This window comes from Electrona antarctica (assembly GCF_951216825.1).
Source record: "Electrona antarctica genome assembly, chromosome: 21".
Taxonomy (NCBI): domain Eukaryota; kingdom Metazoa; phylum Chordata; class Actinopteri; order Myctophiformes; family Myctophidae; genus Electrona; species Electrona antarctica.
Window position 1 is genome coordinate 29,236,654 of NC_136802.1, and position 26,348 is coordinate 29,263,001.

Consider the following 26,348-nt stretch of genomic DNA (forward strand, 5'->3'; position numbering starts at 1 on the left):
TGCATGACATTGCTCCACACCTGCGCATGTGGACATTCCCTCACTTCACCCAGACAGCTTAATTGGTAAAAAAAAAATCACAACCATTATCCTATAGCACACCATATATGCTCCACGTTTGCCATACAAATGACCTTTCCAAACACCTAACTAACCCTCCTGACCGCAAGCAGCCCGTTTTTAATTCTACACGACATACACTTCTAGTGTCATTTTTTATTAATAATGAGAAATTAATACAATATATATATTAAAAAAAAAAGAATAAAGGAATTTGCTTAAATCCCATTCCCGCCCAGCTGATTCCCAAGTGGACTGTTCCCCCATGTTAACTCGATGCTAACACAGACTAGCAACAGCCCTGACTTGTTCCTTACTGATGATGATCTATCCACGCACTAGAAACGTGGACCCCTTTTCCTCTACTTCCTGTTAACTCCTCTTTTACCCCTTGACTATATTTGTACCAATTGGGCCAGACCGTGACCAAGGAGAGAAGATCAATAATATGAACCATGCCCTTTTCAACAGTGGACACAAAATGATTTATGCTTTATATGTTTATTTGTGGTTGTGTGGTTTTAGTGTCCTTAAACCATTGCAGTGTGTTGCATGAACACAATAACATTAAGGACACTTCATTTAAATGGGTGATATAGACGTTTGTGTGCTACACGTTTCAGATCCTTGCTTTAATTACAGATAAAGACAGATAACGTAATGTTCATATTGACTTGAAATAAGGGAATGCAGTTTTTAATGTATAATTAATCTAATGTAATTACCATAATTAATCATATTCAACCCATTGATTTTTTTGTTCCATTTGTTTTCATTAACTTTTTCTTTCTTTAAAAAAAAGAAAAGAAAAAAAAAACTAATCATTGCATGATTTAAAAATGTATGTGAGCAAATTGCATGCATGAGGTATACATGTTGCAATGTATACAATTGACAATTTATTGCTTATTCACTGGTAAGTTCAAATTTCGTCAATTTCGTCAACAAATATAAACTAGACTAAAATGTTAGGAAAGGACTAGTGAGCTTGTGAGCTTGTAGATCGGATATTTTCAGCAAGTGTAAAATCAGTCATTACGACGGCGTCAAGGCCCGCCAAAATACATTTTGTCAACTAAATCAACTGTAGATTTAGTCGACTAAAATCTTATTTTCGTCACCACTAAAACCCTTATCCCTAAACTTCTTTGCCTTTTTTTTACTGTTTTGCACAACATTTTTGAATAGTTAAAATGGCCAGTCTACAAGCTCACAACGTGTCAATGTAAATTGGCTAGTTGAACTATTCAAAAATGTTTTTCAAAATAGTAAAAAAGGCAAAGAAGAAAATGGAGCCCTTAGTCGACTAAAACTAGACTAACACTAAAACACTCCAGGTGACTAAAATGTGACTAAAACTAAATGAAAACTATTCAAGAGACTATAACTAAAACTAAAATCAAAATTTGCTGTCAAAATCAACACTGCTTCAACCATTCTCATTGCTTCTAATCAAACCTATCTTCCCCATTGCGCTTTCCTCATCAGGGTCCTGATGGACTACCGATGCCTGGATGCTGGCAGAAGGTGAGAGACATTTACAGCAATATCACATGCTTCAAAAGCACAATTACTGTATGTCGTTGCAAATACAGTGGTGGGAAAAGTACACGAATGTTTTACTTAAGTAAAAGTACCAGTACTTCAATGTAGATGTACTCCGTTACAAGTAGAAGTCCCGTATTCAAAATGTACTCAAGTAAAAGTACAAAAGTACAAGTGCAAATAATGTACTTAAAGTACTACAAGTAAACGTACTGATATCGCAGAGTGTCCCATTTCACAAGTTCAAAATGTGCACACAATCTTTTGAAAATAGCAGATCTACAAGCTCACAATGCGTCGCATTGCGAGCTTGTAGATCTGCTATTTTCAAATGGCCGAAATGTAGGGCTGAAGTGGTTAATGTATGTTTTCCTAATCACAACTAAAATCTACAAAGTAACTATAGTAACTAAAGTTTTCAAATTATTGTAGTGGAGTACAATATTTATGTACTAAAGTAAAGTACAAATACCTCAACATTGTACTTGTACTTAATGTATGTACAGTACTTAAGTAAATGTACTTTGTTACTTTCCACCACTGCAAATACACACTTATGCGCAAAATATTCAGACCACATTTTCTTGAATGTTTAGTTGCAGCCCACTTTGCAGAAGCCATCTCTCAGTTTTGTCAAGGCTCTTTGTTTGACCAGTGGTCTCACTCTTACCTCCATAATCCATATGCGTTTTATGGAATTGAAGTCACTTATCCAGAGTCATTTATAATGCTGAATGTAGAATGGCACCTATGGCAAAGTACCTCCCTTAATATATAAATAGTAATTCCCTAGAAAGCAATTATACTTTGTCATATGGCTAATAGCAAAAATAGATTGTGTGTGTGTGTGTGTGTGTGTGTGTGTGTGTGTGTGTGTGTGTGTGTGTGTGTGTGTGTGTGTGTGTGTGTGTGTGTGTGTGTGTGTGTGTGTGTGTGTGTGTGTGCGTGCGTGCGTGCGTGCGTGCGTGCGTGCGTGCGTGCGTGCGTGCGTGCGTGCGTGCGTGCGTGCGTGCGTGCGTGCGTGCGTGCGTGCGTGCGTGCGTGCGTGCGTGCGTGCGTGCGCGCGCATTTATGTATGTATGTGTGTATATTTAATTTTGAGTTTTCTGAATATTTTGTACATTTGTTGTGCATTCAGGTTCATTTCACTGGTGTGGTCTCATCCCAAAACCTGCATGCAGTTAATCTCAAATGAATGTCACCTCACAATGACGTGAAAGATTTCTGTGTCACTGTGTCAACTGTCAACACATGTCTTACTCCAACTTCATTCCCTATCTCTATCTCTCTTGTGTTTTTTTTTTTCTTGCAGTGATCGCTCTAACTTGAACCGCATGGAGTTTGTAAATAATGCTTCTTATATGTATTTATAGTTTTTGTAATGGAAGAAAAAACAATCTCAAGCGAAAACGAAATCAATGATAGGAAAAGAAAAAGAGAAAAACATCCCAGAGTGTCACATCCTAAGCTGCTTCTACTCACCTCACCGTGTGGAAAACGTTGTGTGTCCCCCGCTCACTCTGTGGAGTTCAGACCCCCCCACGGCCAGTGGCAGAACTTGTCTCCTAGTCTTTGCATGGCGCAGACTGGGAGCGTCACAAGCCGGTCTGGTTCGATGGGGGCTGGAAGGAAGAAATTGGAGGATGAGGATTGAGCAAGTGGAGGAGGAGATGTTTGCAGGGGTCTGGACTGGCTCTCTCTAACACCAAGCGCTAGGTGTTATTTTGTGTGTGTGTGTGTGTGTGTGTATGTGTGTTCTTTATGCTGTCAACAAAGCTCACCATCCATTCATGCCACAAAGGACTAAAAAAAATACAAAAAAACATCTCAAATTGAGCATTGCATCCCTGCTCCCCCTCCCAAAAGCATGAGCCCCAATACTGAAACTATATATTTATATGTATTGTACATACATATGTTAATTGTTGTGTGGTTCAAATATGGCTTCTGCAAAAACAAAAAGACAAAAGGTAAAGGGAAAAAAAAGAAACACTAACATTTTGCTATTAGCAAAGAAAAATCACCAGAGCTCTGAATTAGTAATCTGTGTACCTCAATTGCTTTCTTCTAATCTTCCCAAGGGAGTCACGCCATGGCTGGTAGCCTGAAAAAAACAGTTGATCCCCCAGAAAGTAAAAGAGATGAGTTGTTGGGTTATTGTTACTTTATTGAGGCGGTGCCTGCAGTGGGATTCTCCCAAGCTTCTGCAGATTGCTCTGCTGGTGCACTATAGCATGGTCCAGGGGACAGCGTGTCGAAGACCCCCCCTCACCCCATGTCTATACTTCTGACTGAGCCAGTGGTCCCCACTGTCGTGGGCCGGGCGAGAGGGAAAGCTCTCAGAAAGGTTTAGTGCACTGATCAGGAAAACGAATTATGACCAACCAAGGACTCACAGAGATTGGACTGGCCTGCTCTGGATTCCTCTAGAGCAAAAGGCAACTGGATCGTTGGAGAGTTGTTCATAGTTTGTTTCCTGCAGATCGATCTCCATGGTGACTGATCAGCTAGAGCATTCGCGTGTTGTCAGAGACGGCGCTCGAGAGCGTTTGTAGAATGCGGTCTTTTTAAATTTTTATTTGTATTATTGTTGTTATATTTTGAATTTTTACTCCTTGTTTTTACTCATCATTGTTTATATTGTATATGATAGCCTTTGGTGCCTCAAGCTTTTGTTATTCATTCCTTTATACGAAATGTACAAGTTTTTAATCATAATTTGAGTTATTGGAATTGGTGATTAACCCCAAGGACAGTAAGTGTTGTCACGGTGTTACGAATACACAATAGCAACGCACTGTTAATGTGTATTGAGCATTGATTTTACTGGATGTTTAAACGGCATGTGTAAACAGCATAGTAACTGCAACAAGGTCTTGTTATGTGCAACGCAAAGGGAATTTGGGTTGGTGGTCCTGAATTTTCAACCATATTTCAATACAGTATACGACACACAGCCACTGATCTTGCGCATCATTTGAACAACATTTGTACAAGCACTGACACGCCTGGTGTTTATGGTAAATAGGAATACTTGTTCGTTGTAAAAACGTATACGGGATATTGTTGGTACAGTGTTGTAAATTCACTGCATGGAATACTATTTCTTGGACTTATATTGTGCATTTCTTGATTTAACAGAATTACACTGACAGACGTAACGTAATGTCTAAGGCTAAAGTTTGAGTTCCTTTTCGCGAATATAAGCATTTTTGATCAAGTCCATTTATTTTTCAGCAAACGCAAAATACTCAAGATTCTGTCGAGAGATTCTGTTTAAGAACCTCAGTTGGGTTACCACTCATTTGCAGGACTGACTTAATTGTGTAAACCAAAGTAACAAAATAAAACCAGATACTATAAATGCAGGCTAGCTATATGAATATGACACAAAAATGCTCATCTCATATGTTTGGGCATGCTTCCATTTCTAAACCATAATGTGATGGGTGGCCAGTTAAGTCACATTCCATGTCAAATAGATCAAAGTGGTGGAGCAGTGTTGCGGCATACTGTACACTCCCACTCAAGGTATATCAATTTTATGAGTTATGTCATGTTATTTATGATGCTAATGCCTTTTAACAGAGTAACCCCTATGCAAAGTGGTGATGAAAACATTTGATTTACTGTCATTTCTAAGAATTGTTAAAAGGAGCACATCACCCATTTTCAACATTCATAGAATTGGTCCTCACTAAGCTCCCAGTTGGACTGCGTGCAGACAGTTCAGAAACCTATCAATCAAATGGGGATTCCAAAGTAATGGAAACTACAGCCTTTGTCTCCCTGAGTCTCTGGAAAGTTAGCATGCATGAAATAGAAGGCATTGTTCTTACATCGATTTAAAAAAAATGGAAAGAAAGATAGAAATTGTCCTCTTGTTTGAAATGACCAACCTGCCTACCGATGATTTCCCTCGTTTAGCAGATTTCTGAACTGTCAACACCCCAAGACTCTGAGACACAGAGTGAGTAGACAAAATGGTACCACCTTATATTGAACATTATCGAAGACCAATGATATGAAGTAATGATTAGAATGGGTGAAGCATGCAGCAAGTTTAAGCAGCAAGACAGTTTGATTCATACAAGCATATTTCCACATGGTTTATAATTGATTGTACAACTGTTATGTTATACATGAGAGGTTCATCTGAAGTTTATCCTAATAATGGTGCTATTTGTTAAATATGTTAACAATAGCTCGATCAGTGCACTTCACCAGTGGCAAGAACCCGATAACAGGGTTTTGTGTTCATTTGTTTGTTTGGATTTTCTTTTGTTTTGTATGTAACAATTTGAAGTATTTTTTGTGCATATACTTTTATATTTGTTTCACAATTGTAAGTGGCGCATTATTTATTTTTCTATTCTTAAAGAAGGCATTGTTGGTTCCTCCAGGCATTCCTTTCAAAAGGCAGCAGTTTTGATATCTGAAGTCAGTTTCCATCGTGTCAGTGTTGTTGACATGAAGGATTCTCCGGATCACGCCAAGGCTCAGTGAAAGAGTAGCTTATAGAAATTAGAAATGGTACAATGTGAAGGAAGTTGGTCACCTTTATGAAACCTACAGTTGAGCTTGCGTTAACTTAGCATTTACTTTATAAACGGCACACCTTACCATGGTACTCATTTGGTTTTTATATTATGTGAGTCAAAACACTCTAGAATATGCCTATATTGACGGGCTGAGTGGTTGTCAGGTCATATAGCCAACACAACAGCAGATGTAAGTTAAAGTTATTGCAATTCTCCATATCTCTTTATTCTCTCTCTCTTCTCTCTCTCTCTCTCTCTCTCTCTCTCTCTCTCTGTCTCTTTATTGAATGTAATTTGATATATGTATAGTGGATAATGTACTGTAGGAAATATATGCTCATTTTGACAAAAAGAAGTGCAATTCATACTTTTATTGATGTGTGCAAAATCAAATGCAGCTCAAAAATATGATCACCTGAACGTGTTTTTATATAGTGCCATTTGTTTTCCTCATTTATTCTCGAACTACCACTATACCCTGACAAAGAATTATTTGCCTAAAGAACAAACAAAATAATGTAAATACTGACCTTTTACCTGGAATTGGTTTGATTTGTTTTCGCCTTCAGAATCTAGTCCCTTTAATCATGTTTCAAAGTTGTATTGTATTGCCGAATGTTCATTGCATTTATTTTTTATTTTTTTGTCTATTGATTTCCAGCCATTGTCACAGTACAATCATTTGCTATCCAAAGGCACTGTGCTAGGAGTGTCAGCAGCTACTTATTTTTTGCTTAATGTATTGTGACATAACGGTTGTTTTTTCCTTGTTATATTTTCACAAATTGTGCTAGTTCATCTGCAGAAATGCCAAACAATATGACACATTCATTTCCATCTCAGTATTACTTAAGAAAAACCTTTACAATGTCTCCACCAGTTGTCTTCTTCAATTTGTCTTGAAATAGACCTGCCAGGACAGATCTTTTCTTTTCTTTTCATTTGTATTTTGTATTTCTTTCCCTGAAGAAATATCACTGTGTATAAAGACCACAAAGGATCAAGAGTCAACGATCATATCTCATCAAGTCATTTGAGCTGATTTAGCTGAATGAGTTGATTTAGGATTAACTCACAGGTCATTCTTCTCAAATATAATCTGAAAGATAAACCTGATCCTTGATCCTTATAAGTCTCTTAAAGCATCATTTACAGTACAGTACTCCATGTAGATCATGTCGGAAAGCAACATCATAGTATTATGGAATATACATTTGGTGTAACGGTTCTATTTTCCGATTGAGGTATACAGACAGTCAACACTTAACATTACATTATTCTGGTTAGTAGCTTGTGTATGAATGTGGGAAAGTACAATAATGCTGATATACATATAGGCCTAATCGTTTCACCGAAAATAGCTGATCTACAAACTCTCAGCACATCATGATGTGAGCGGCGCAACCATGTACAAATCAGGCTTTACACTTTACTTCCACAATGAACAATGTGCTTATACAATTGTGTTGATGTCAGTACAATTCTCATTAACAATTTACCGGTACATTAAGTACTAATGCTATTGTTGTGTACACAGTGTATAGTAGGCTACTTTCATTGATGTAAGAGGTTGTACCAAGATTTAAACAGTCAATACTCTCAAATAATCACTCAAATTATTATTCAATCATCAAGGCAAGAACATTTTCAAACTTGTGGCTTTTAAGATTTGCATTTCGGAAGTGCTAGTAAGTTTATTTGCAGTTCCACATTTGTTACTCTTTTTCCTTAAATATTGATTGAAATGTATTGTAAGTTCTTGTTCGCACATTTCAAGGTAACCTTTCATTTGACTGTAGCCTACTGTTGGAGCCAAATAAACAGTCTTTCAAATACACTGTGAATTAAGTCTTTTGAACCTGACCCCCACCTTCACTTAATGTTGCCCGCAGGTTAATATCTGAATATTGATATATTATTGATTTCAGCTGTTACAATTCCAAACATGCAAACATGACCCACTTTAATAACTTCTAAAGAAGTATTCAAATGTTATTGTCTTTTATGTCTTTGTATTTAAGTTCATAAAGTTAACATAAGTATAACTAAATGCATTTGCAATTAAAAAGTAATACTTTTCAGGATTACAATATAAAAATAATTGGAGATTCAAATAGCAAATCTACAACGGTGTTGCACTGCGTATCATGTCTGGCTTTACATTTCAAATTCGACACGCATTCCACACCCCCACAGGGAGTGCACCATGCAGTGCCCGGTGTCGAGTCGGTCGGACCCACGGTTGTCCAGGACCGCCACAAAAGGCCTCTGCCCGGGATCTGGACAGGACCCCAGCCCAGGCTCCATATGGAGCTGGCCTGTTCTGACATCACACCACTCCATATTTGGGCATCCCTAGTCCTTGTGGTCTTGTTTCCATTCAGGTCCTGTGTATTCAATTCATAATTATGACATGAAAAATAACAACAAAAATCAAATCATCATAAAAGGTAAAAATACCAAAAATATGTACAGGTTGGGGAACAAAGAAGGGGTTATAAGGAGGTGGGTGTAGTCACTAGACTAAGGGGGGAGGGTAATCATTTCCTCTTTGGCATGCTGAAAGGTGGATTTTCAGGTCTGTTTTATAGGACGCCAGGGATTTGCATTTTTTGAGGGAGGGAGTCAGGGCATTCCACACTTGGGTGGCAGTGCTGTAGAAGGAAAATTTGCCCATGTTTGTTTTGAAAGTGGGTGGTACCAGATCATGCTTCCTCTTGTATTGTGGCTGTGGGAGTCACTCACTTTTTTACGGTAGTTTGTCAGCGTGTACAGAGGGCATAGAGGGCAAAGCTGCATTTACAATTTAGAATGTCAGTCCCAATTTCAATTGCTTAACTCTGTTTTCTACCCGGAGCCACCCTAGACTAGACTAGAAATCTCCATATATGTGCATAAAAGGGACGCAGACAGATGGAACCCGGAATGGGTACAACGGGTATTGCATAGCCGGGTGGGGCATGGATCTCCAACGTCATCGTTACAGACTTGGTGCTCTACAGCTGGGCACCGGTCTAGTTCAAATAAAATTAACTATGACAAAATCTATATAAAAAAACAAATGGGGGGCAGAGGGTTAGAGGAGCGCCCCTGTTGCCGAAATGTTGCCGGTTCGATTCCCCGGACGGGCAGGAAAAATCTGGGTGGGGAAGTGATTGTCATCACTCACCCAACACCGCTGAAGTGCCCCCGAGCAAGGCACTGAACCCCCAACTGCTCCCCCTGGAGCTGCCCAGTGGCCAAATAAGACTGTGGTTGTATAGGCCTACTGGTCAGCTCCCAGGTTTTAGTGTGTGTCTGTGTCTGTGTGTCTTTGTTTCTATGTGCAGGGCGTTGCTGAAAATGAGCACCTGTGCTCAGCTACTACCCTGGGTAAATAAAGGATACAAAAAGGAAAAATCACGTATCATGGCTATATTAGATATATAGAAGTCACATAGTCAGTGACATGAACATGATGACAAAACAATTTGAAAGGAGGATTTCGACTCACTTGACTTGATCACCAGATAGCATGGCAAATTATTATTGTGACGCCTAGGGGGCATAGGAGGTCGCACATAGAGCCTAGTGTGAGAGAGGCTCTTCCGTGCGTGCGTGTGAGTGCGCGTGCGCGCTCTTGTGCATACAAGCCAAGGACCAATACGTGAGCGAGACTGTGCACGATCTTGTGGTAGGCTCAGCTGCTCCGCTGCTGTCAAGCTGTCTGCGCTGGAGCTGCGCTGCCTGACCGTGCATATGAGAGACAAGAGTTTATTGTTTTCGGAATTTTTCGGTGCGCATTGAACAACAAACATCAGGATGACGACGGAAGTTTTCAACAAAAGCAAGACCATCGACTTGAGGAAGAAGCACGTCGGGTATGGAAACGCATTATTTCTATATGGATCATGTGTTAACTGGATGGGATGCATGTGCGCGTGTTACATTTAAGTAAAAGTTTTGAACGGTCATGCACAATTCAATCTCCACGTTCAAGTGCATGACAATCAACAGACAACAACAACATGACATCATATAGGCAAATATAGGAGGATACCATCAAGAACCCCAAATAAAAATAAAATTAAGTGTTTAAAGCTTAAGAAATTTGATCTATAGCCTATACCAAAAAACATTAAACAATCTACAAGCTTGTTGTGATCTTAATTGTAGATCTGCTATTATATTATATCTGCTATTATATTTTCAGTTCCTTTTAATTTTCAGGGCCATTTATTTAGGAAATTATATTTTGAAATATGTTTGAATGTTGAATTTGTATTGAAAATTTGAGAAACAAAAAATGAAATTCAACAAAATGTATAGGAAACGAAAAATAAAGGAATATTTACCATAATATTTACCATAAAAATGGGTCCACAACCCCCAAATAGGTCCTCAATATTTGGAAAACAGTGCTCTATAGTAGCTTCTGTTCTAGCTTCACCTCTAGTAAACTAGCCTACCTGCCATACCACCACAGATCACACCACAATGGCTGCTGTCCACACATGCTTCTATTGACTGAGAGGGTATAATGTTATGTCACAGTTATATCCCCTGTGGTTCTCTAAGATTTTTGAAGTAGGCCTAGTCCATAACAGTTTTAAACTCAGCTCAGATGTTTTAGCCTTTGTAGTATAGCCTTTGTCTCATTAAAGGAGAATTCCATGCTAGAAGGCTTTTTTACCTTTCTTACCTTTCTTTGTAGTCGTTACATCCCCACCAAAGAGGTCCAGGTGTTTTTTTGTGCAAAAACTCCTTATTGGCTATTTCCCCTACCATAAGCTCTCAATGAATTGCATTGAATTGAATGGGAATTGAATGGGGCTATGGGGTGTTGTGCTAATTCGCTTATTTCCATCGAAATAAGTAGTAAAGTGTGCCGCTTGGGATATTATTTACATTATGAAGAGAGGATATATACAAAAAATATATAATTTTGAGCGATGGAAATAAGCGAATTAGCACAACACCCCATAGCCCCATTCAATTCCCATTCAATTCAATGCAATTCATTTAGGGCTTATGGTAGGGGAAATAGCCAATAAGGAGCTTTTGCGCAAAATAACACCTGGACCTCTTTGGTGGGGACGTAACAACTACAAAGAAAGGTAAGAAAGCCTTTTAGTATGGAATTCTCCTCTAAGCCTCATTACATTTTACATACTAATGATGTCCTATATGTGCTTTCGAAATCGTATGGCTACGTAGGATATATAGCCTACTGTATGTAAGATACTTCAAATTAAAAATAGAAATCTGTAACCACTTTACTGGTGCAGGTTGGTAGCAGGGACGGATTAACACCCACAAGGCCCCGGGGCGAGAATTGGGTTTTTTTCTGTTTGTTTGTTTTTTTTTAACCTAAATTTAACACAATCAACAGCAAATGATGGGAGCCCTTTTCAGGGCTTCAAACCCAGTACCGCGCATTCCGAGGGCCAAGGGCCCCTGGGCCGCGGCCCCACCGGCCCAATGGCTAAGTTGGCCTTGGTTAGTAATAGTATACAACAACAACAACAACAACAACAACAACAACTGTCTGGATGCAGCCAAAAGTATGTGGAGTATGGTATCTGTTTACTAGGGCTACACAATAAAACAAGACAAGACAAGACATGTAGATATGTAAATATCCGTCGGATAAATGTTTGTGATATTGGAATGGTGGTGATGTGAGATGTGATCATGTGAACTATGGTTTGTTATTTTGAGTGTGCTCCATGTGTATACCTGCTGACATACTCACCATTGCCAGCAACTGTCATGCTATACTCTACTGGAATAACTTCTGTGAGAGTGAGTGCAGTGAACTGTGAAGTGTGAATGTGAAGCAAAGAAGAAGGCCCCCGTACAATGTGAACAACCTCCCTATCCTATCTTTTTTTTTTATCCCGCAATTGTTGTAACCCATTGTTTCACCCTGTGCCACTGCCAATGCCTAAGCTTGATTTTTGTTTTTTTTCTGAGCTCAATTGCACCCAAAAAAGAAAGACTAAAAATAAAAATACATGAAAAATAATGTAATGAAACCTTTAATCATTGTGTTACATATATTGTATTCTTCCTGTTTTGACAATGATGGATATCAAATGTGAGAAAAACACTGGTGGCATCCTTTCAGCTTTTCCCCTCCACGTTAAGCATTATCTACTGAAATTATTAAGTTGTAAACCCTGCTACAAATACATACTTTTGTGGATCTTCCATTGCAGGCCATCTTGCAAGGTGTTCTTCAGCCATGACCCAATCAAGATTGTGCGAGCCAAAGGCCAGTACATGTATGATGAAAAAAGGGAGCGTTACTTGGATTGCATAAACAACGTAGCCCATGGTAAGCTCAGACCCGCATTTTGCAAGAGGTGGAGGAAGTACTCTTATTTTTTACTTAAGCAAAAGTATCAATACTACAGTGTATAAATAGTCAAGTAAGGGAAAGTCTGTAGACTCCGATTTTACTCACATTCAGTGATTTGGGTGATTTGGAAAACCCCCCGGTCTGCCCCGGTAACAAGATGTGCACATGCACTACAGTGGGGGGACACGCAACAGACCAACAGCAACCAAGCCCCGCCCCTGCTCGATCATGATTGGCAGAAGGCCCCTCTCTATCCTGATTGGATGAAGGCTGGGCCACCTAGCCAAAAACAAAATCTAAGGTTTTTTGACTGGGAGGAACTCCTTATATGGTCAGCACACTCTTCTATAGTAGGGATGATTATCACAACAAAACAGTTCAATCCCGGGCTCCCCCAGAGTAAGTGTCCTTGAGCAAAACTTGAACCCCTAATTGCTCCCAATGTGCAGGTTGATACCTTGCATGGTTTCCTCCGCCATTGATGTGTGAATGTAATGCACAATCTATAAGGCTAGGATAAAAGCCCTATATAACAGCAGACAACATTATGATGGACAGTCACATATGGAAATTGTGATGGCTTGTTGCCTGCTGCAGCATAAGGTTATAGAGGTGTTAGTCCTGTCCTGTCACGCAACATACTACTGCATGTTACCACATGTTCAACATACAGTACACATGTTCCGCATCACTGCCCACAAGACAACATGGAAATGGACGTGTCGGAAGTATCGACTTGTGTTTGCTACAAAGCGTTTGGAAGTGCATGTGTGCTCTAATCCTCATGTTCTTTTATTGATTCTTCAGTGGGCCACAGCCACCCAGATGTTGTGAAGGCTGGGGCTGAGCAGATGGAACTGCTGAACACCAACTCTCGCTTCCTACATGACAACCTTGTGAACTACGCCCAGAAACTTCAAGCCACACTACCTGACAAGCTGTCTGTCTGCTATTTTGTTAACTCTGGGTATGTGCGATTTCTTTACCCTTATATTTGAGATATCTCTGTGAATGTCTACCTGATGTGGGCATAATCCTGCTAATGGAATTAATTCATTCAATAATTTAACTTATGAGGTAGGGTAAGTTATATTGCTATATGGAGTGTTAGTTCAGTAACGGGGTCTCCCTATCTCTCCAGCTCTTTAATAAAAAATACATTTTTCAGGTGCATTGAAAAATGTAAGCCAATTAGGAGAGAGTATCCATTTATCGTCTCTGTTACAGTTCTGCTCATTTCTCTGTGTCATCACTTTCACTTTCACTTGTTTATCCTGTAACCTGTATGACCTGAAAATGCCTTTTCTGTTTGCTGAAGTGCTGGAGAGTCAGAGACACCCCTGATACTGAACAAAAACTCTATAGCACTAAGTACTATCAAAATAGTACTTACTTACTTATCCCCATTTACGCCGGCTGGCGCATAGGGCAGCAACAAGGTTTCTCCACTTGCATCTGCCATCTTCGGCCATCTTCTCTATGGTCCCCCAGCTCTGATATTGTTGCTGGAGCTCCTCTATCGTCCTACGCCATGTCATTTTAGGCCTCCCTTTCTTTCTCTTGCCTTCTGGGGTCCAGTGTAATGCCACTTTTGGGATTGTGTTGGTGGCCATTCTGAGGACATAGCCAATCCATGTCCACCTATATTTATTGTCTCCATCCGTCCGTGTGTGTGTGTGTGTGTGTGTGTGTGTGTGTGTGTGTGTGTGTGTGTGTGTGTGTGTGTGTGTGTGTGTGTGTGTGTGTGTGTGTGTGTGTGTGTGTATGGCATACTATAGCATGTCGTTTTTCGTGATTTTGGAGGATTTGAAAAAAAGATGAAAATCACGAAAAAACGACATACTGTAGTTCATGGTTTCGGACGGCATATATGAAGCCATTTGACTTGTCACAATCACAAGGGACACTCTGTCGGAGCCAGGACTTGAACCTGTGGATAAACAACAGCACAACAAACAATAGAGAGTATGCACACGCATGATTTTCCCATCAGGACACGCCCCCCTCATCTAGACTGAGTGGCAAAACATTGAGCAGCATGGAGTGTTGGAGTTGCGTACCACCTGTTTCTAAATGTCACAAATGTTGTGTTATTGAAAACAAGCACTTCCAAACTCTTAGAAAAGACACTTAGAAAAATAATCAAATGCGGGGCATTTCTTGACAGAAAGTAGCTCATAACGTTTCTATGGTGGATTTTCATGAAACAAAAACTTTGCAGACAGAAAGAGGATAATTCAAGCTTTTCGTTCAGCTGCAATGTTGGTGAGTTTAACATTGTTTAATGCAATCAGACATGACTTTTCTGTTTGGATGAATGGGCTGTCAAGGCCAGAAAGTAGTTTTTTGCCACTCAGTGGGCATTCCCGCATAACTTCCAGGTACGATGATGTCACGCGCATACCCTCTATAGACAAATCTCCTTTTTTATTTTTTTTATTTTATTTTTGTATCAATGTTGTTACTCAAAGGCAAACGAAGACTGTGTTGTAGCAGGTAGCAAGTAGCTTAGTGAGTTAGCTGTGCACACTGGCTACATGATCTGAAGGTTGTGGGTTCAAACCCCCCTCATGTCTTTAGTTTCAAGACCGATTTGAAGAAGTGAATTGTTTTTTTGTCATTTTGGTGGATTTGAAAAAAAGATGAAAATCACAAAAAAACGACATACTATAGTCCATGGTTTCGGACGGAATACTATAGCATGTCGTTTTTCGTGATTTTGGAGGATTTAAAAAAAAGATGAAAATCACGAAAAAACAACATAGTATAGTTTATGGTTTCAGTCCCATAGTAGCATGTCGTTCTTCGTGATTTTGGAGGATTTGAAAAAAATCACAAAACAGGCCTACTATAGTTCATGGTTTCAGACAGCATAGTATGTCATTTTTTCATGATTTTGGGACACTATGTCAGAGCCAGGACTTGAACCTGTGGCCTCCTGATTCCCAGGCAGGCTCAGTACCCAGTGAGCCACTGTGCTTGCTGTGTACAAAAAGCAAAATAGATAATGATAGAAGAGCCAGAGAGTTTCCATTGTGGTTCATAAGCATTCAAACGTCTAGAGATAAACAACAGCACAAGAAACAATAGACAAATCTCCTGTTATTTTATTTTATTTTATTTTGGTATCAATGTTGTTACTTATGGAACAGCAGACTGTGTTGAGGCATGTTCCAAGTAGTTCAGTGACTTAGCAGCACACTGGTTACATGATCTGGAGGTTGTTGGTTCAATCCCAGCTCAAATCTTTACTTGCCAAAATCTGCCATTGACCGACCCCCAATCTGAATTTCTCAAAATTTAAAAGCATTATATTTCTAAAACTATGAAACATTTCAAAGATTCATTTTCAGGCAAACATGTCCACCGTAAGATGAACCTAAATAGGTTGGAATGGGGTTTCTAGGTGTTAAGCATGAGCATAAGCATTCAAACGTCTAGAGATAAACAACAGCACAAGAAGCAATAGACAAATCTCCTGTTATTTTATTTTTTATTTTATTTTTGTGTCAATGTTTCGGACGGCATACTATAGCAGGTCATTTTTCGTGATTTTGGAGGATTTGAAAAAAAGAATCACGAAAAAACAACATACTATAGTTCATGGTTTCAGACAGCATACTATAGTATGTCATATTTTCATGATTTTGGGACACTATTTCAGAGCCAGGACTTGAACCTGTGGCCTCCTGATTCCCAGGCAGGCTCTGTACCCAGTGAGCCACTGTGCTTGCTGTGTATGAAAAGAATAAAAAAATCACACCCGTGTGAACTGAGTGGTGTAAGGTTTTATATAGCATGATCAGCTGCTCTGACGTAATGTCTGACGTTAAAGATCTTTGGCTAGGTAGACTCGTCTTCTGATGTGATGATTTGTGACCATGAAGTTGATTCAGCTGGAGTTTTTGTCCGATGTGAGGTATTATATAAGGTAAGGTATTATATAGCCTGATCAGCTCTGATCTGACGTAATGAAATCACACCTGGATGTGATTTCACAACTGGCTTTTTTTGTGCAGAGAAAATGACCATGGTTGCTACGGTCATCCAGTTCACCCGGGTGTGATTTAATTACGTCAGAAATTATTTTGAACATAGCAACCATGCTCATTTTCTTCTGCACACAAAAGCCAGTTGTAGGAGTGGTTTACACCACTCAAAAATAGTATGCCGTGTGAACTGAGTGGTGTAAGGTCTTATATAGACTGATCAGCTGTGGTCTGACGTAATGTCTGACGTAATGAAATCACACCCGTGTGAACTGGGTGACCATAGCAACCGTGCTCATTTTTTGGTACGAACAGACAGACAGACAGACAGACAGACAGACAGACAGACAGACAGACAGACAGACAGACAGACAGACAGACAGACAGACAGACAGACACGTAAACTAACAAAGCCAGTTGTAGGAGTGGTTTACACCACTCAAAAATAGATAATGATAGAAGAGCCAGAGACTTGTTTCCATTGTGGTTCATAAGCATTCAAACGTCTAGAGATAAACAACAGCACAAGAAACAGACAAATCTCCTGTTATTTTATTTTATTTTTGTATCAATGTTGTTACTCACATGGAACAGCAGACTGTGTTGTGGCAGGTAGCAAGTAGGTCAGTGATATAGCACACTGGTTACATGATCTGGAGGTTGTTGGTTCAAACCTCACTTAAATCTTTACTTGCCAAAATCTGCCATTGACCCCCATTTCTCAAATTTAAAAGCACTATATTTCTAAAACTATGAAACATTTCAAAGATTCGTTTACAGGCAAACATGTCCACCGTAAGATGAACCTAAATAAGTTCAAATGGGGTTTCTAGGTGTAAGTATGTAGGACTAGTAGCATGCCAAAGTTTGTGCTATTGGGTCAGGGGACCTTACTATAATTGCCTTATTTGAATCTGAATCCAACATATAAAAAACATATTTGTGATTTTTGTTTGTTTAATTTGATTCCAGCAAACAGAAAATTGCTAGTTTTTCCTTTTTTTGTTCAGAATTGAAAAATGGGAAAAACTGGTCAAGGGACCGTAGTATAAGTATGTTTGTTCAATTTAATCCAGCAAAAAAGGGGGCACGGTGGCACAGTCGGTAGTGCTGTCGCCTCACAGCTAGAAGGTCCTGGGTTCTATTCCCGCTCGGGATGCTGTGGGCGCTGGTTGCGTATCCTCTCCTCCGTGTCATCAGTGCCCATACCCGAGGTGGGGTTGGCGAAAGGGCCTTTCTGTGTGGAGTTTGCATGTTCTCCCATGTCCCCTAGGGTAGGTACCCTCAGAAAAACATGCAGTAATCCTGGTCTCAGAAACTACCTCCCCCTGGCCAGCCCGGGCGCCTGATGTAGGGGAAAGGAACTGGTCGGAATAACGTGTTCCTTCCACGCGCTACGTCCGGCCAGGGGAATTCCCCCCCGTCAGGTGAAAAGAAGCAGCTTGGACTCCTCATGCATTGAAGGAGGCATGAGGTCAGTCTGCTGCCCCCCCAGGTTGGCAGAGGAAGTGTAGCGCACAGAATTACATTCGATAATTGGCACTGGGTTGCAAAATCGTGGGATAAAAATGATTAAGTGACACTTTGCTTTCCACACTAACATCAAGTAGCACAGGTTAGGGTTAGGATATTTAACTTAAACGCCCAATGTATTCTCAATGGCAACAGCACAAACTTTGGCATGCTACTAGTGCTACATACTTACACCTAGAAACCCCATTCAAACCTATTTAGGTTCATCTTACGGTGGACATGTTTGCCTGAAAAGGAATCTTTGAAATGTTTCATAGTTTTAGAAATATAGTGCTTTTAATTTGAGAAATTTATAATGGCAGATAGTGGCACGTCACTTTCACTTTCACCTAGAAACTCCATTCACACTTTTTATAATTCAGCTTACTGTGGAGACAAATGCTGGAACTTTTTACTTTGAAATGTTTTGTAGTTTCTGAGTTATTTAACCTAAACGCCCAATGCATTCTCAATGGCAATATCACAAACTTTGGCATGCTACTAGTCCTACATACTTACACCTAGAATCCCCATTCAAACCTATTTAGGTTCATCTTACGGTGGACATGTTTGCCTGAAAAGGAATCTTTGAAATGTTTCATAGTTTTAGAAATATAGTGCTTTAAATGTGAGAAATGTATAATGGCAGATAGTGGCACGTCAAAATCACTTTCACCTAGAAACTCCATTCACACGTTTTATAATTCAGCTTACTGTGGAGACACATGCTGGAACGTTTTACTTTGAAATGTTTTGTAGTTTCTGAGTTATTTAACTTTAACGCCCAATGCATTCTCAATGGCAATAGCACAAACTTTGGCATGCTACTAGTCCTACATACTTACACCTAGAAACCCCATTCAAGCCTACTTAGGTTCATCTTACGGTGGACATGTTTGCCTGAAAAGGAATCTTTGAAATGTTTCATAGTTTTAGAAATATAGTGCTTTCAAATTTGAGAATTTTACAATGGGGCTCAATGGCAGATATTGGCACGTCAAAAAAGCACTTTCACCTAGAAACTCCATTCACACTTTTTATAATTCAGCTTACTGTGGAGACACATGCTGGAACTTTTTACTTTGAAATGTTTTGTAGTTTCTGAGTTATTTAACTTTAACGCCCAATGCATTCTCAATGGCAATAGCACAAACTTTGGCATGCTACTAGTCCTACATACTTACACCTAGAAACCCCATTCAAGCCTACTTAGGTTCATCTTACGGTGGACATGTTTGCCTGAAAAGGAATCTTTGAAATGTTTCATAGTTTTAGAAATATAGTGCTTTTAAATTTGAGAAATTCAGAATGGGGGTCAATGGCAGATTTTGGCAAGTAAAGAATTGAGTGGGGTTTGAACCCACTATCTCCAGATCATGCAGCCAGTGTGCTAAGTCACTGATCTACTTGCTACCTGCCACAATGCAGTCTGCTGTTCCCTTTGAGTACAACATTGATACAAAAATAAAATACAAAAAATAAAATAACAGGAGATTTGTCTATTGTTTCTTTTGCTGTTGTTTATCTCTAGACGCTCGAATGTTTATGAACCACAATGGAAACAAGTCTCTGGCTCTTCTGTCATTATCTATTCGGCCTTTTAAGAACAGCATGCACAGTGGATCACTGGGTACAGAGCCTGCCTGGTAATCAGGAGGCTACAGGTTCAAGTCCTGGCTCTGACATAGTGTCCCAAAATCATGAAAAACGACATGCTATAGTATGCCGTCCGAAGCCATGAACTATAGTATGTCGTTTTTTCATGATTTTCAACTTTTTTTCAAATAGTCCAAAATCACGAAAAACGACATGCTATAGTATGCCGTCCGAAAAAAATTATAACTTTGGCATGCTACTAGTCCTACATACTTACACCTAGAATCCCCATTCAAACCTATTTAGGTTCATCTTACGGTGGACATGTTTGCCTGAAAAGGAATCTTTGAAATGTTTCATAGTTTTAGAAATATAGTGCTTTAAATGTGAAAAATGTATAATGGCAGATAGTGGCACATCAAAATCACTTTCACCTAGAAACTCCATTCACACGTTTTATAATTCAGCTTACTGTGGAGACACATGCTGGAACTTTTTACTTTGAAATGTTTTGTAGTTTCTGAGTTATTTAACTTTAACGCCCAATGCATTCTCAATGGCAATAGCACAAACTTTGGCATGCTACTAGTCCTACATACTTACACCTAGAAACCCCATTCAAGCCTACTTAGGTTCATCTTACGGTGGACATGTTTGCCTGAAAAGGAATCTTTGAAATGTTTCATAGTTTTAGAAATATAGTGCTTTCAAATTTGAGAATTTTACAATGGGGCTCAATGGCAGATATTGGCACGTCAAAAAAGCACTTTCACCTAGAAACTCCATTCACACTTTTTATAATTCAGCTTACTGTGGAGACACATGCTGGAACTTTTTACTTTGAAATGTTTTGTCGTTTCTGAGTTATTTAACTTTAACGCCCAATGCATTCTCAATGGCAATAGCACAAACTTTGGCATGCTACTAGTCCTACATACTTACACCTAGAAACCCCATTCAAGCCTACTTAGGTTCATCTTACGGTGGACATGTTTGCCTGAAAAGGAATCTTTGAAATGTTTCATAGTTTTAGAAATATAGTGCTTTCAAATTTGAGAATTTTACAATGGGGCTCAATGGCAGATATTGGCACGTCAAAAAAGCACTTTCACCTAGAAACTCCATTCACACTTTTTATAATTCAGCTTACTGTGGAGACACATGCTGGAACTTTTTACTTTGAAATGTTTTGTCGTTTCTGAGTTATTTAACTTTAACGCCCAATGCATTCTCAATGGCAATAGCACAAACTTTGGCATGCTACTAGTCCTACATACTTACACCTAGAAACCCCATTCAAGCCTACTTAGGTTCATCTTACGGTGGACATGTTTGCCTGAAAAGGAATCTTTGAAATGTTTCATAGTTTTAGAAATATAGTGCTTTCAAATTTGAGAATTTTACAATGGGGCTCAATGGCAGATATTGGCACGTCAAAAAAGCACTTTCACCTAGAAACTCCATTCACACTTTTTATAATTCAGCTTACTGTGGAGACACATGCTGGAACTTTTTACTTTGAAATGTTTTGTAGTTTCTGAGTTATTTAACTTTAACGCCCAATGCATTCTCAATGGCAATAGCACAAACTTTGGCATGCTACTAGTCCTACATACTTACACCTAGAAACCCCATTCAAGCCTACTTAGGTTCATCTTACGGTGGACATGTTTGCCTGAAAAGGAATCTTTGAAATGTTTCATAGTTTTAGAAATATAGTGCTTTCAAATTTGAGAATTTTACAATGGGGCTCAATGGCAGATATTGGCACGTCAAAAAAGCACTTTCACCTAGAAACTCCATTCACACTTTTTATAATTCAGCTTACTGTGGAGACACATGCTGGAACTTTTTACTTTGAAATGTTTTGTCGTTTCTGAGTTATTTAACTTTAACGCCCAATGCATTCTCAATGGCAATAGCACAAACTTTGGCATGCTACTAGTCCTACATACTTACACCTAGAAACCCCATTCAAGCCTACTTAGGTTCATCTTACGGTGGACATGTTTGCCTGAAAAGGAATCTTTGAAATGTTTCATAGTTTTAGAAATATAGTGCTTTCAAATTTGAGAATTTTACAATGGGGCTCAATGGCAGATATTGGCACGTCAAAAAAGCACTTTCACCTAGAAACTCCATTCACACTTTTCATAATTCAGCTTACTGTGGAGACACATGCTGGAACTTTTTACTTTGAAATGTTTTGTAGTTTCTGAGTTATTTAACTTTAACGCCCAATGCATTCTCAATGGCAATAGCACAAACTTTGGCATGCTACTAGTCCTACATACTTACACCTAGAAACCCCATTCAAGCCTACTTAGGTTCATCTTACGGTGGACATGTTTGCCTGAAAAGGAATCTTTGAAATGTTTCATAGTTTTAGAAATATAGTGCTTTCAAATTTGAGAATTTTACAATGGGGCTCAATGGCAGATATTGGCACGTCAAAAAAGCACTTTCACCTAGAAACTCCATTCACACTTTTTATAATTCAGCTTACTGTGGAGACACATGCTGGAACTTTTTACTTTGAAATGTTTTGTCGTTTCTGAGTTATTTAACTTTAACGCCCAATGCATTCTCAATGGCAATAGCACAAACTTTGGCATGCTACTAGTCCTACATACTTACACCTAGAAACCCCATTCAAGCCTACTTAGGTTCATCTTACGGTGGACATGTTTGCCTGAAAAGGAATCTTTGAAATGTTTCATAGTTTTAGAAATATAGTGCTTTCAAATTTGAGAATTTTACAATGGGGCTCAATGGCAGATATTGGCACGTCAAAAAAGCACTTTCACCTAGAAACTCCATTCACACTTTTTATAATTTAGCTTACTGTGGAGACACATGCTGGAACTTTTTACTTTGAAATGTTTTGTAGTTTCTGAGTTATTTAACTTTAACGCCCAATGCATTCTCAATGGCAATAGCACAAACTTTGGCATGCTACTAGTCCTACATACTTACACCTAGAAACCCCATTCAAGCCTACTTAGGTTCATCTTACGGTGGACATGTTTGCCTGAAAAGGAATCTTTGAAATGTTTCATAGTTTTAGAAATATAGTGCTTTAAATGTGAGAAATTTATAATGGCAGATAGTGGCACATCAAAATCACTTTCACCTAGAAACTCCATTCACACGTTTTATAATTCAGCTTACTGTGGAGACACATGCTGGAACTTTTTACTTTGAAATGTTTTGTAGTTTCTGAGTTATTTAACTTTAACGCCCAATGCATTCTCAATGGCAATAGCACAAACTTTGGCATGCTACTAGTCCTACATACTTACACCTAGAAACCCCATTCAAGCCTACTTAGGTTCATCTTACGGTGGACATGTTTGCCTGAAAAGGAATCTTTGAAATGTTTCATAGTTTTAGAAATATAGTGCTTTCAAATTTGAGAATTTTACAATGGGGCTCAATGGCAGATATTGGCACGTCAAAAAAGCACTTTCACCTAGAAACTCCATTCACACTTTTTATAATTCAGCTTACTGTGGAGACACATGCTGGAACTTTTTACTTTGAAATGTTTTGTCGTTTCTGAGTTATTTAACTTTAACGCCCAATGCATTCTCAATGGCAATAGCACAAACTTTGGCATGCTACTAGTCCTACATACTTACACCTAGAAACCCCATTCAAGCCTACTTAGGTTCATCTTACGGTGGACATGTTTGCCTGAAAAGGAATCTTTGAAATGTTTCATAGTTTTAGAAATATAGTGCTTTCAAATTTGAGAATTTTACAATGGGGCTCAATGGCAGATATTGGCACGTCAAAAAAGCACTTTCACCTAGAAACTCCATTCACACTTTTTATAATTCAGCTTACTGTGGAGACACATGCTGGAACTTTTTACTTTGAAATGTTTTGTCGTTTCTGAGTTATTTAACTTTAACGCCCAATGCATTCTCAATGGCAATAGCACAAACTTTGGCATGCTACTAGTCCTACATACTTACACCTAGAAACCCCATTCAAGCCTACTTAGGTTCATCTTACGGTGGACATGTTTGCCTGAAAAGGAATCTTTGAAATGTTTCATAGTTTTAGAAATATAGTGCTTTCAAATTTGAGAATTTTACAATGGGGCTCAATGGCAGATATTGGCACGTCAAAAAAGCACTTTCACCTAGAAACTCCATTCACACTTTTTATAATTCAGCTTACTGTGGAGACACATGCTGGAACTTTTTACTTTGAAATGTTTTGTAGTTTCTGAGTTATTTAACTTTAACGCCCAATGCATTCTCAATGGCAATAGCACAAACTTTGGCATGCTACTAGTCCTACATACTTACACCTAGAAACCCCATTCAAGCCTACTTAGGTTCATCTTACGGTGGACATGTTTGCCTGAAAAGGAATCTTTGAAATGTTTCATAGTTTTAGAAATATAGTGCTTTCAAATTTGAGAATTTTACAATGGGGCTCAATGGCAGATATTGGCACGTCAAAAAAGCACTTTCACCTAGAAACTCCATTCACACTTTTTATAATTCAGCTTACTGTGGAGACACATGCTGGAACTTTTTACTTTGAAATGTTTTGTCGTTTCTGAGTTATTTAACTTTAACGCCCAATGCATTCTCAATGGCAATAGCACAAACTTTGGCATGCTACTAGTCCTACATACTTACACCTAGAAACCCCATTCAAGCCTACTTAGGTTCATCTTACGGTGGACATGTTTGCCTGAAAAGGAATCTTTGAAATGTTTCATAGTTTTAGAAATATAGTGCTTTCAAATTTGAGAATTTTACAATGGGGCTCAATGGCAGATATTGGCACGTCAAAAAAGCACTTTCACCTAGAAACTCCATTCACACTTTTTATAATTCAGCTTACTGTGGAGACACATGCTGGAACCTTTTACTTTGAAATGTTTTGTCGTTTCTGAGTTATTTAACTTATACGCCCAATGCATTCTCAATGGCAATAGCACAAACTTTGGCATGCTACTAGTCCTACATACTTACACCTAGAAACCCCATTCAAGCCTACTTAGGTTCATCTTACGGTGGACATGTTTGCCTGAAAAGGAATCTTTGAAATGTTTCATAGTTTTAGAAATATAGTGCTTTCAAATTTGAGAATTTTACAATGGGGCTCAATGGCAGATATTGGCACGTCAAAAAAGCACTTTCACCTAGAAACTCCATTCACACTTTTTATAATTCAGCTTACTGTGGAGACACATGCTGGAACTTTTTACTTTGAAATGTTTTGTAGTTTCTGAGTTATTTAACTTTAACGCCCAATGCATTCTCAATGGCAATAGCACAAACTTTGGCATGCTACTAGTCCTACATACTTACACCTAGAAACCCCATTCAAGCCTACTTAGGTTCATCTTACGGTGGACATGTTTGCCTGAAAAGGAATCTTTGAAATGTTTCATAGTTTTAGAAATATAGTGCTTTCAAATTTGAGAATTTTACAATGGGGCTCAATGGCAGATATTGGCACGTCAAAAAAGCACTTTCACCTAGAAACTCCATTCACACTTTTTATAATTCAGCTCACTGTGGAGACACATGCTGGAACTTTTTACTTTGAAATGTTTTGTAGTTTCTGAGTTATTTAACTTTAACGCCCAATGCATTCTCAATGGCAATAGCACAAACTTTGGCATGCTACTAGTTCTACATACTTACACCTAGAAACCCCATTCAAGCCTACTTAGGTTCATCTTACGGTGGACATGTTTGCCTGAAAAGGAATCTTTGAAATGTTTCATAGTTTTAGAAATATAGTGCTTTAAATGTGAGAAATGTATAATGGCAGATAGTGGCACATCAAAATCACTTTCACCTAGAAACTCCATTCACACGTTTTATAATTCAGCTTACTGTGGAGACACATGCTGGAACTTTTTACTTTGAAATGTTTTGTAGTTTCTGAGTTATTTAACTTTAATGCCCAATGCATTCTCAATGGCAATAGCACAAACTTTGGCATGCTACTAGTCCTACATACTTACACCTAGAAACCCCATTCAAGCCTACTTAGGTTCATCTTACGGTGGACATGTTTGCCTGAAAAGGAATCTTTGAAATGTTTCATAGTTTTAGAAATATAGTGCTTTCAAATTAGAGAATTTTACAATGGGGCTCAATGGCAGATATTGGCACGTCAAAAAAGCACTTTCACCTAGAAACTCCATTCACACTTTTTATAATTCAGCTTACTGTGGAGACACATGCTGGAACTTTTTACTTTGAAATGTTTTGTCGTTTCTGAGTTATTTAACTTTAACGCCCAATGCATTCTCAATGGCAATAGCACAAACTTTGGCATGCTACTAGTCCTACATACTTACACCTAGAAACCCCATTCAAGCCTACTTAGGTTCATCTTACGGTGGACATGTTTGCCTGAAAAGGAATCTTTGAAATGTTTCATAGTTTTAGAAATATAGTGCTTTCAAATTTGAGAATTTTACAATGGGGCTCAATGGCAGATATTGGCACGTCAAAAAAGCACTTTCACCTAGAAACTCCATTCACACTTTTTATAATTCAGCTTACTGTGGAGACACATGCTGGAACTTTTTACTTTGAAATGTTTTGTAGTTTCTGAGTTATTTAACTTTAACGCCCAATGCATTCTCAATGGCAATAGCACAAACTTTGGCATGCTACTAGTCCTACATACTTACACCTAGAAACCCCATTCAAGCCTACTTAGGTTCATCTTACGGTGGACATGTTTGCCTGAAAAGGAATCTTTGAAATGTTTCAT

General features: G+C 38.7%; 2 protein-coding genes across 2 annotated transcripts in view; both read left to right on the forward strand.

The window, feature by feature from the left end:
* Positions 1-5,349, forward strand: part of col25a1 (collagen type XXV alpha 1 chain) — a 206,068-nt gene extending 200,719 nt beyond the window's left edge. Inside the window, exons 35-36 of the mRNA XM_079491602.1 lie at positions 1,549-1,587; positions 2,918-5,349. Of these exons, the coding sequence (XP_079347728.1) occupies positions 1,549-1,587; positions 2,918-2,920 (42 nt within the window). The 3' untranslated portion in view covers positions 2,921-5,349. The remainder of the gene's footprint in view (positions 1-1,548; positions 1,588-2,917) is intronic.
* A 4,523-nt stretch (positions 5,350-9,872) lies between these two features.
* The window catches only part of etnppl (ethanolamine-phosphate phospho-lyase), a 79,657-nt gene continuing 63,181 nt past the window's right edge, over positions 9,873-26,348 (forward strand). The window contains exons 1-3 of the mRNA XM_079490704.1: positions 9,873-10,006; positions 12,347-12,465; positions 13,297-13,456. Coding sequence (XP_079346830.1) covers positions 9,948-10,006; positions 12,347-12,465; positions 13,297-13,456 — 338 coding nt within the window. The 5' untranslated portion in view covers positions 9,873-9,947. The remainder of the gene's footprint in view (positions 10,007-12,346; positions 12,466-13,296; positions 13,457-26,348) is intronic.